Source organism: Nicrophorus vespilloides, unplaced genomic scaffold (genome assembly GCF_001412225.1).
Source record: "Nicrophorus vespilloides isolate i.1.1-1 unplaced genomic scaffold, Nicve_v1.0, whole genome shotgun sequence".
Lineage (NCBI taxonomy): Eukaryota > Metazoa > Arthropoda > Insecta > Coleoptera > Silphidae > Nicrophorus > Nicrophorus vespilloides.
Genome location: NW_017096383.1, coordinates 178,642 through 191,098, shown reverse-complemented (window position 1 = coordinate 191,098; position 12,457 = coordinate 178,642). Strand labels below are relative to the sequence as shown.

Below are 12,457 nucleotides of genomic sequence, written 5' to 3'. Positions count from 1 at the left end.
ACTGCAGACTGTTAGATAAACTGGGAACAAAGACTTATGCTTATGCAGCAGCAGCAGCCGCAGTGGCTGTCCCGAAAACGTTGCACCGTTCATAATGCTTTTTATAATGGCCCGAAATGTGATAAGATTAACCTTCGTAGCACAATTGTTATCATTTATTATTGTGTTCACGCTACTTCCTCACATGTTCGAACGATTCGCATCAAGCTGCTTCGTTTCCTTCCCGAGAGATGAAGAATACACACAATGACCAATTTTTTTTTTCACTCGTTTGTACTTGATAAATCAAGGAGATGTTACTTCAGATAAGTAGATAATCTTAAGTGCTTGTAGTACTTGATACGCTTTTTTTAAAGATTAATTTTCAAGAGTATCAGCTGATTAATTTACAACTATTGTAATAATTAAGTAGAAGAGAACTACTGAAAATATACCTCTTTTTAAAATTATCCAAAAAATAAGTAAAATAAAAGAATCTTTGGTACAAAAAGTATATATAATTATTAAAAGAAACTCAACTCGAATGATTCAAAATAATAATTTACTTTATTATTTTATCTATAAAATAACTAAACTGGAAATGTGTTTACAATAAAATCAATAATGTAAAAAAACATGTAATAATTTTAGAACTTACAATATATTTGATTATCTAATAAAAATTACTTCTTAATATTTTACTAATAATATGTGAAAATGTGATTTAAAAGTAATATATTTTTTACATATATTTTTTTACAATAATCGATACATAAGCCAAGTTAATTCAAATTAGTGACAGTTATATGCGATTTAAAAAAAAATATGAATTATCATTGACATTAATATCATGAAAATAAGATTATATAATTGAATGCTATTAGAGTCTAATTTAATAGTGCAAAATATCATAAAAGATAAATAAATTTATAAGTTAAATATTTATCAAGAAATGATTGTATAAGCGCCAATTTACAGCAGAATTTGATAATTTTGTATAAATAAACAATTAATTTGAATTTTATCATTATTGTATGAAAATCTAATTCAGTTATAGACAAAGTTTTGTAGGAATAGATCAAAAACACGAAATAAAAAATGGAATTGCGGCTGGCTGGGTCGCATCTGGCCCGCAGGCCGCAGTTTGCCCATCGTTGCTCTAATTAATGAAGTAAATGAGTAAAATAACTTATTTTGAAAATGAAAATGAGAAGAGAAGTCCCGGATTTTGCGCCTGCTACATCATTTTTAAAACTTGTGTACACATATTATGTGTATTTTTCAATATGTTTCAGTAAAAATCCGGAAATTTTGGAACGGATTAATCTCGTTAAGCGAGGTTCCACAGTATTTGTAAAAGAAAATTTACTTAGTAATTATATCATCATTATTTCGTAATATTCTATTGCAAATATTTATAATCTGTTTATGAAATAACAATATGTTAGTTTAAAATTAGATTTAGTGATAAGAAACTAAAGTAATGTAGACTTAACAATCCAACAAATGAAAATTGTTCGTCTCGGCAATAAATAAATTATTGTATAAAAATTTGAGAAAAAAAAAAGAATTATTCTTCAAAATGATTTTTGCTATAATTCTAAGACAAATAATTAAAAATTAAGTTAGATTAAATACAAATTGAAAAACATCTACATTTTTCATTTGGTTACACAAAACTTGTAAAGCAACGCGTAATTGATATGTAATTTGTGCTGTCTCGATAACTATTATTACAATATTCTTATACAATACCTCGCATAGTGCGATTAATCTGTTAGAAACCGGACTAATCGAGGACTGTAAAACTGCATAATAATAAACAAAACAAAAATATAATTGACAATATAAAGAAAATAAAACGATAATTTTTGTATAAAAAAATGATTTTGATACCAATTATTAAAATTTACTTTGTTCTAACATTTTCAAACCGAACTATAGTTAATACGCATTGATTGAAGCCGTACTATGCGAGGTATTTGTACTAGATTCTTATATGAATGCTAAGTATGAAATTCAAGTTATGTATGGAGCTACCGAAACTGAAAAACTAAATATTTGAACACAGTTATATTCATTATATTAGACTGGGCAATTTTGTGAATATTAGATAAAAATATAAATAAACTACTCCACATTAAACGCTCAAATTTTCAAACAATTCGTTTATTACCCATGAATAAATAAATAAAGAGGATAAACTCAGCCACTGAAACATAAAAGTCACCATGAAAAACAAACAAAAAAGAAAACAAATAAATGAATGCAAAAATTAGAAGCAGAAATAGGACACGAAATACATATGCAATGAATCATAATCAATTTACTAGAATTATTTTACTTTATAAATAAGGTTTATATACTTATTTATTAATGCTTTACTATCCACTAATCATAATGTCTAAAAGATGCGTTTATATAAGTGTATGTCACCCATCCAAATGCTTAACTTTATGCAAAAAATCAACAACAAATGCATGAAATAAATACAAAAAAATCTATTTCATTAGCTAAGTGTTATATTAAGAAATATTTATTGCAACAAATCATTACAGATAGATCTATTCTATGAACTTGAAACATTAGAAGAGATACTAAATTATGTAGCAGATACCAATCTACCATACAAATCTTGGCTTAACAACTTAATGACAATCATATTTTAAATCAATAAATCACTCACAATTATAAATCCAAAAATATTTTAGTGTATATTGAGGAATTATTAATAAAAAGTAAAAAATAGAAAAAAAACCTTCTTAATAATCATCCTCATTAAGAACATTTTTTTTTGTAAATTTCTTCATTGCAGAAACATAGAAAAACTTTACATATTTATATTAAGGTAGTTTTAAGAATAGACAAAGAATAACATGATAAGTTAAAAGATCATACAAAACTATGATAGATTTCCTTGCCTCCAAAAAAACTGGAGTAGTTACTTGGCAAGTATTGCGTTCTGTATTACACAAAGATTATTATAATCAAAGAATAACTTGCAAAGTTAAAAGATCATACATAAATATGATAGATTTCCTTGCTTCAATAAAAAAACTTGAGAAATTACTTGGAAATTATTGCGTTATGTATTTAGCAAGGATTATTGTAAAATGTTTTAAAAAAAGAACAAAGAATAACTTGACAAGTTAAAAGATCATACAAAACTATGATAGATTTCCTTGCCTCGAAAAAAACTGGAGTAGTTACTTGGAAAGTATTGCGTTCTGTATTTCACAAGGATTATTATAAATAAAGAATAACTTGCAAAGTTAAAAGATCATACATAAATATGATAGATTTCCTTGCTTCAATAAAAAAAACTTGAGAAATTACTTGGAAATTATTGCGTTATGTATTTAGCAAGGATTATTATAAAATGTTTTAAGAAAAGAACAAAGAATAACTTGACAAGTTAAAATATCATACACAACTATGATAGATTTCCTTGCCTCAAAAAAAAACTGGAGTAGTTAGTTGGAAAGTATTGCGTTCTGTATTACTATAAGGATTATTATAAATAAAGAATAACTTGCAAAGTTAAAAGATCATACATATATATGATAGATTTCCTTGCTTCAAAAAAAAAACTTGAGAAATTACTTCTAAATTATTGCGTTATGTATTTCGCAAGGATTATTATAAAGCGTTTTAAGAATAGAACAAAGAATAACTTGACAAGTTAAAAAATCATAAAAAAAAACTATGATAGATTTCCTTGCCTCAAAAAAACTTGAGTGATTTGGAAAGTTTTATGTTGTGTATTTCATAAGGATTATTATAAAGAGTTTTAAGAATAAACAAAGAATTGAACAATTTAACTGAATAAATGAAAAGAACGGAAAGTTTTGATCGAAAGAGAATGAGAGAACGTCGGACACGATGCAAAAATATATTCGTTTTGCATCGGGCACTATAAATTATATATATAAAATTACGTCATCGAGCCGCGAGTTTCTCTGGAAATAAGCTGTAAACAAATCAAGAACGATCTATTGTTTCATTTAATGACATCTTGAATTAGCTTCTTTATGATTTTTTATATTCGCTTCGGCTGCCGTTTGCTGTTTGCAGCAGCAACAACTCGAGGCTATTGTGTTTACCAGCAGAAACGCAACTACAGGAGAAAAAAAACCAGCATGAACGAAGGACAAAACGAAAGAGACGAAACCGTTTGCGTAAATGTTCATATATTTCGACAGATTTTGCACTGGTTTCGATATCAATTCAAAACCCAAATGGCAATGATTGATCCTTCTTCATATGAAATATCCGTATAAAATGTACGTGCCAACAGCCACAGTGAGTCAATTTGACCTCATTGAACTCGGAATGCTGATAAGAGAGCGAAGAGAATAAAAAAATCTTTCTGCCGAATTCGAATTTGCATCATCATTTCGATTTATCAAGAGACAGAGAAAGAGAAAAAAAAATCATGGAATAGAGATCACATTTCTAATTAGGAATTAATTGCTTCTGATTAATTAAACGTAAAAAGTAAAAAAAAAAGAACGTTTCTCATTCAACAGCTGAGCGTATTTTCAAGATACTAACTGAGGGTTAATTAAACTCTGGAGAAAAGATAAGATTAGAAGGAGCAGCAAAATTTAGTAATTAATTTTTATAAACTGATTAAAGAATAAATATTTAGCAAATACGTTATGAAATTTAGATAAAATTCAGTTACGCAACAAATCCGCAATTGAACAACATAAATGTAAATAAACATACATTCAGGTGCGACAATCTTGTTTCGTCTTCATCTCGATGTTAAAATGTTCACAAATGTTAATGCTAATCGTAGATTAACGAACACCCTTATCTGGATTTGCATTCGTTTATTTATTTATTCGAATATTTTCGTTTCGAATTTAATTAACTTTGGCATTCCGTCAGATAAAACCGGTTTTATAATCGCACTGATTACGGCAGAAAGTCTATTTAAAAATAACAGTGTTTCACAAATTGACCAGTGTTATTTTATGCGAGCTGCAGTTATTGTTAACGGAAACATAAACATTGTTGTGAAGTTACTAATTACTTTATTTTTTTCGAATAAAATTCAGTTTTTTTTTGTTTGTTATAATAATCGCATTATTCACGTTCCATGATTCAATTAACATATATCATTGTCCAAAACTCCAAAACATTAAAACAATGATAATACTTATAAATTAGTCATAATTTTTAATGTTACTTAAGTGTAGGTAGCATTAGTCACGTTTTTTATAACTTTAATTATTATCATTTTATATACATGCAAATATTTGTTTCAATAAACGAATTTATTGATTTCAAATTTATGAATTTCAACTGAAAATTTGTTTAATTAACTAAATTACAAATTGTGCAGATATTCCATTGAGAAAATTAAGTTCTTATTTTACGAATTTCCATTTTACGAAATATCGACGTGAAATTCTTGTTCAACTAGATTTATTCTTTATATTAAAACGAATATTAGTTTTAGTATATTTAAATTCGTGTACTTAATTTATGGATTTTCAATTTACGAATTTCCAGTTTTACGAATTGTGTAAATGTTCACTTTCACAAAATGTTTATGACTTTAAGCAGATATATTGAATAATTCAGTTCTCAATTAACGAAATTCCATTTTACTAAATATGAATCAACTTAAAATACTTGCTAAAATAAAATTATTAAACAAACTTATTGATTTTACTGAAAAGGAAAAAACAATTACAAATTAATATATAGAAATACAGCAATACCTCACATAGTGCGGATAATCAATTTCCAGACTATTTGAAACCGGACTAATCGAAATATAAGCTTTTGAACCGCGAGACTTGAATATATACAAAAAAAAATATAATTTTGTGTTTTAATTTTTGAGTTTATTGCTCAACTAAAAATTAGCATGTTTTGTTCAAACCCGTACTAATCGAAAACGCACTATATGAGGTATTGTTGTATTGGAATTTAAATGCTGAAATACTAATATTCTATGGTCATAATTAAGAAAGTTAAGCAAGTTTGATGGGTGATTTTGAAAATTTAAAAAAAAGATACATAATTGTATTGTTATAGTCAATTATTGGTAAAACCACCGTACAAATATTTCGGCTAAAATCTCTGTTTAAAAAGATAAATTGGAAATAAATTAATCGAACAATTGACAGAAGTATTGATTTTTTATATACAACTTCAATAAAGAAGATATTTTTCTGCATTTGCAGATCTTCTCGGCGCGCTGCAATCTTATCGGAAACGATATGAATAGAAATCAGCGAGTAATTAAAAGGAGTAAAATTAAAAAAAAACAAAAACGATGAGTCGAAGCATTTCGATTTGAAAACCGAAATTAACGGATCGTCAGATTTTAGTTTCGTCATTTCGGTGAGCGTTCGTAATACGGAATGATTCGATCGAGCGATGTATGTATGTATGTATGTAGTAAGTATGTATGCGTGTTTTATGAAATTGCTGTAACAAGAGAGTGAGTGTAACGGGATCAAAGTCTGCTTTTAAAAGTCAATAGGTCAACTTTTAATGACAATTATGGCTCTTAAATTTGTTTGAGTTTCTTATATTGCGCTCGGCTACTCTGTTTCAATATTTAAACACATTCATTATCTGCGCCAACCGTTCTCCGCATACAAAAGCAGCAAGCAAACAAGAGGTTTGTTTTTGGGGCTGATCGGAAAGACCCATCATTGGGAGCACAAATTTTCCATCTTCGATCGTTCGGATGGAAATGGAAAATTTGAACGTAAGAAACGAGAGGATAATGTAAAATTGCTGTCTGCTCAGTGTGAGAAGGCGTGTTCTTCGCGTGATGCTCGTCTCTCTTTATTTTTTCTCTCTTTTGACGTATCTCCGTTACCAAGGATGCGACCAATGGGCGCCGGACGCGCTGACACCGACGGGACGCGATTGGTCCAAATTTTGAATTCGATTAACACAAATTATGTTCGAGGCCAATCCGAGTCCATTGTTCCCACATCATTCGAATAAATTATTATTTGTCTTCCGTTCTACTTACATAAACAACAAACTACGCAAATACTGCCTAATTTCATGTCTTGCAGTAATTACAAAATTGCAAATATTGACCAATTTATTAGCTTCTAAATACTCATTAGCCCTTGGTATATTTGTTTTTTTTTTCTATTATTACTTACATTTCGCAGAATTCATTAAAAATATGATTGTTTATTACAACTATTATCATTGAAATTTATTTCGAATTTTGTTCGAAAACCGAGTTTAAATTAAAAACAATAATGATTCCACATCTATTTCGTAATTATTTTTTGGAAATACTTGTAAATAAATATCATCTTCATAATTTATGAAAACTAACTAGAATTTTAGAGAAATTGACTATTTTTATTAAATTTATAAGTAAATTTTTCATACATAAAAAGTAATTGGTTTCTTATAAATTTATATCATTAGAACAAAGAATTTCCAAGCAAAATTGAGTTAATTTTTGTACAAGTCTATTGACTTATACTTAAAGCAAAGCAACAAATGCCCATGTTTCAGTAAAATTTACTAAATATGTAGCCACGACAAAATAATTTTTGTGTGCAAAATGAAAACTAAATGTATTATGCTCAGATCAGCGTTTATTGTACAATTATTTTTTTTGTATGCATCGAACTTGCAATGAAATAAACATATTACGCAGATAAATTCCTTTCCAGACATGTTGTGTAAGTTACAGCACTCCAATTAATTTTGTTTTCCAAAAACCAATTATTTTCCAAATAAATTCTTCAATTCATTTGGCATAATTATACCTACTCTTAATGGGTTTTTAGTTACTGTTTTATCAAATTTAAAGCAATTAATGTTATTTGTTGCAGTCAAATATAGAAAAAATTAGTACTTATTAAGTGATTTAAACAAAAATAAAAAATATAACACGAAATTTCAATCAGTTTATTCAATTAAATTAAGTACAGTGGAACCTCGCATAACGAGCATTTCGCTTAACGCGCAAAATGAATTGTAAGAAAAATGTCTCGCTTAACGAGCGACGTTTCCGCATAACGAGTGACGATGAGAAGAGAAGTCCCGGATTGCGCTTCTGCTACATCATTTTTAAAACTTATTTACTCATATTATGTGTATTTTTGAATATGTTTCACTATACGAGAAAAAATCCGAAAATTTTGGAACGGATTAAACTCGTTAAGCGAGGTTGACTAATATTATTATATAAGCACATATCTTAGATAAATTCAATAATTTGTTACTAATTAATTACAATCAATGTATTGACATTATCTAATCTTCGTTTTAGATTATTGAACTGCTTTACAAATATATGTATGTTATTAAGAAAAAAAAATGTTTGGTAAATGCATTTTTCCTTGTCAAAATATTTAAATTGTTTGATTCGTTTCTAAGTGAATTACAATTAGAACACAAAAAGTGATACAAAACTGTTAGATGTGAAAATCATAAAAAATATAAATAATTAATAGAAAAATTTGGACTTTGAACATTACAACTAAATTATACTGTACTGCTTAAAAAAACAATTTTTCTTCTTAAGTTTTTGATTATTCTAATTCACAATTATTATTAACACACGTAAAAATCTGTCTTATTTTATTATTTAATCCTATATTTTTTTTAAATTCTTTTATAAAGAAAATCACTCTTGTTAACAACGAAATTCAATATTAAACTCCAAAAAATAATTAATATCGAATTCGAAATCGTATTTTTCACTTGAATTTGAAACTAATTTCCACATCGCCTTTCGAAACTGTATTAAATCACTTTGTTATCTCTCGACACATACCGACTTCTTCTCTCGTTTTCGGTTACCAAATTTGAACCCTAATCGTCCTCTTAATTAGCAGATTAATACCGCACGTTAGACAAAACAAAACAACAAAAAAAAAGAGATGTTGCACAACCCAAAAATAAAACAACAACAATTTTGTTGTTTTCCTTTTTGCATATTCAAAAAGTTTGTGTGTAAATTTTCTTTTATTCTTTCCGAAATGTTTAGCTTTGAAACGCGAAACATTAAGAACGTTACACACATCTAGAGGAAAATGCGGTTCGTATAAATAAAATGAAAACCACATCCGTGCGGCGGACGGAAAAATAAAAATGTAAAACGAAATAAATACACAAAATTCTTTGTTTTTTTTTTTGTTGTTGTTGTTGATTGGATTCACGAGTTGTTTCTGTTGCGTACTTTTGTTTAATTTTTTGACTGTTTGCTGTTGCCACGACGATACTTTTCTTTTGTTTGTTTCGAACGCGTTTAGTAATGTTAAGATTGTTGTTCTGATTTTGGGTTTTGGGGAAATTTGATGAACTTTTGTCTATTCGTATTGTTCGACTGGGTTTTCAGCTTTTTCGAGGTAGAGCAACCTGTACGAAAAGCGGATCGTAACTAATTGCGTGAAATGGAAAAACAGTGGGAACCTACGATAATGTAATCTATGTATATAAAATTTATCTACTCACCATAAGTTCTTTGATAATCAGGTTTCGTTGCCATTATTTTATCGCTTGTAGTATGTTATCACAACAGATATTTTATATATATATATATACACACAACCAAGTAGTAAGTAGTATATATATATCGCACGCACTCTAACTAACTGATGTCTGTATTTAATGTATTCGGGCAAGTCGGACTAGTCCAGGCTTTTAGACGGAGCAAACGAGTGTATGTATGGGGCAAGCATATGGATATTACGACGATTTCGTATTCCGTCTCCACCACATCTTCTCGCCTATGAACGCTCTCCGACCTGGTCCCATTGGATCCTAGGTGGTGGGGGGGGCTTGGCCGAAGCGAAACTCCTTCCCTCTCCCACTCCCACCCTCGCCCACTGTCATTCCGTCTTTATCTTGCACATCAGCTCCCTTATCCATCTTACATTCTTACTCCTTTGTTCTTCTCTCCTTATTATTCTTCTCCTTGTTGTTGTTCAACACAAATCAACATTTAACAGCGGTTTCGGAAGCGAAGCGAACGCATCGATTCTTTGCACAAAGCATTACATAACTAATAAAAATGACATTCGAGTAAGACATACGTCAAACAAAAATCTGACGTTTCATATGTTTCTTAGATTTATAAATCGGTATTGCAATTATGTAGTGTTTTTTCGATATTTATTAATATTCTTATTCCTTTGTTGTTCTAGTTTTTTTTTCAACATAAATCAACATTGAACAACGTTTTGGAAGCGAAGGAAACACAAGAATACAAATTATATAACTAATTAAAAATACAACACTGACATTCGAGCAAGTAAAAATAGGACATTTCATATGTTTCTTAGATTTATAAATCGGTATTGCAATTATATAGTGTTTTTCGATATTTATTAATATTCTTATTCCTTTTTTCTTCTAGTTTTTTTTTCAACATAAATCAACATTGAACAACGATTTGGAAGCGAAGAAAACGCAAGAATACAAATTCTTCGCACAAAGCATTATATAACTAATTAAAAGTATAACACTGACATTCGAACAAGTAAAAATCGAACATTTCATATGTTTCTTAGATTTCTTTATCGGTATTGCTATTCTGCGTTTTCGATATTTATTAAAATTAATAATCCTTTGTTCTTCTACATCTTATTCAACGCAAATCAATAATACGAAGCGAAGTTAACTCAAGAACGCATCGATTCTTTGCACAAAGTATTACATAACTCTTAAAATTGAAATTCGAGCAAGACATACGTCAAACAAAAATCTAACGTTTTATATGTTTCTTAGATTTGGAAATTAGAATTACATTTATGTAATACGTTTGTTTTCCGATATTTATTAATATTCTTATTCTTTTGTTCTTCTTGCTGTTATTCAACACAAATCAACATTGAAGGAAGCGAAGCAAACGCAAGAATACATAAATTCTTGCACAAAGCACTATATAACTAATTAAAAGTACAACACTGACATTCGAGCAAGTAAAAGTCTAACATTTCATACGTTTCTTAGATTTCTTAATCGGTATTATTCTGTAGCGTTTTCGATATTTATTAAAATTCTTATTCCTTTGTTCTACTTGTTGTTAAACATAAATCAACGGTTTTGGAAGTGAATCGATTCTTTGCACCAATCATTACATAACTCATAAAATTGACATTCGAGCAAGACATACGTCAAATAAAAATTTGACGTTTCATATATTTCTTAGATTTCTTAATCGGTATTGCAATTATGTAGTTTTCTTATATTTATTAATATTCTTATTGTTGTTGTTCAACATAAATCAACATTGAACAGCGTTTAAAAAGCAAAGCAGATGCTAAGACACATAAATTGTTCGCACAAAATATAATTAATTAATAAAATAGAGTCTAGCAAAAAATATGTCAAGTAAAAATCAGACGTTTCATATGATTCTTAAATTTCTAAATTTATGTTGCAATTATGTAGCGTTTTTCGATATTTATTAAAATTTTTATTCCTTAGTTCTGCAATACAAATCAACATTGAATAGCATTTTGAAATCGAAGCAACCGAATCGAGCAGAAAGCGTTACATTACTAATAAACATACGTACAACACTGACATTCGACCAAGCCATGTGTCAAATAAAATTCTGACATTTCTTCGATTTGTATATCGGTATTGCATATTTGTAGCATTTTTTCTATATTTATTCATATTTTCTAATTCCTTTTTTTTCTAGTTGTTCAATACAAATCAACATTGAACAGTATTTTAAAAGCGAAGCAATCGCATCGAATCTTTGCACAAATCATTACATAATTAATAAAACGTACAACACTGAGCTTCGAGTAATTCAAGATATGAAGTTTAATACGCTTCTTAGATTTTTTTCAATTGGCAGTAGCGTTTTTTTCGATATTTATTTAAAAAGAATGCTTTGCTTCTCGGTACAATTAGAATATTACATAAGTAAAATAAAACAACACAGACATTCGAGTTACATATGCGTCAACTCAAATCTGACGTTTCATATGTTTCTTAGAATTGTTAATCGGTATTGCTGTTCAGTAACGTTTTTTCGATATTTATGAAAATTACTATTCCTTTATTCTTTAACACAAATCAACATTGAACAGAAGTGAAACAAACGCATTCATTCTTTGCATAAATAATTACATAATTAAAAAAAAAAATGTACAACACTGACATTCGACTTAGACGTACGTCAAATCAAAATATGACATTCCAAATGTTTCTTAGATTTCTTAACCGGTATTGTAATTCTGTAGCGTTTTTTTTTGGATTCTTACTCCTTTGTTCTTTTGGAAGCGAAACAAATGCATCGATTATTTGCACAAAGCATTACATAACTAATAAAACGTACAACACTGACATTCGTGCAACAAATTCAAGTACAAATCTAACGTTTTATGCATAGTTTATATAGTCTATACATTAGCGTTTTTTTTCTATATATATACAGTGGTGCCTCGCATAACGAACGCCTCGCACAGCGAACGCTGCACACAACGAACTTCCTTTTCGTTCATTTCAC

The 12,457-nt window shown here is 28.6% G+C and overlaps 1 protein-coding gene across 3 annotated transcripts in view; it reads right to left on the bottom strand.

Annotated features, from left to right (window-relative positions):
• The window catches only part of LOC108556895 (transcription factor GATA-4-like), a 55,045-nt gene extending 45,321 nt beyond the window's left edge, over positions 1–9,724 (bottom strand). For 2 of the 3 annotated variants that reach the window (XM_017913200.1, XM_017913201.1), the window contains exon 1: positions 9,445–9,724. In XM_017913200.1, the coding sequence (XP_017768689.1) occupies positions 9,445–9,478 (34 nt within the window). In that variant the 5' untranslated portion in view covers positions 9,479–9,724. The remainder of the gene's footprint in view (positions 1–9,444) is intronic. The other variant, XM_017913202.1, reaches the window with a different exon arrangement.
• Positions 9,725–12,457: the final 2,733 nt, after the last annotated feature.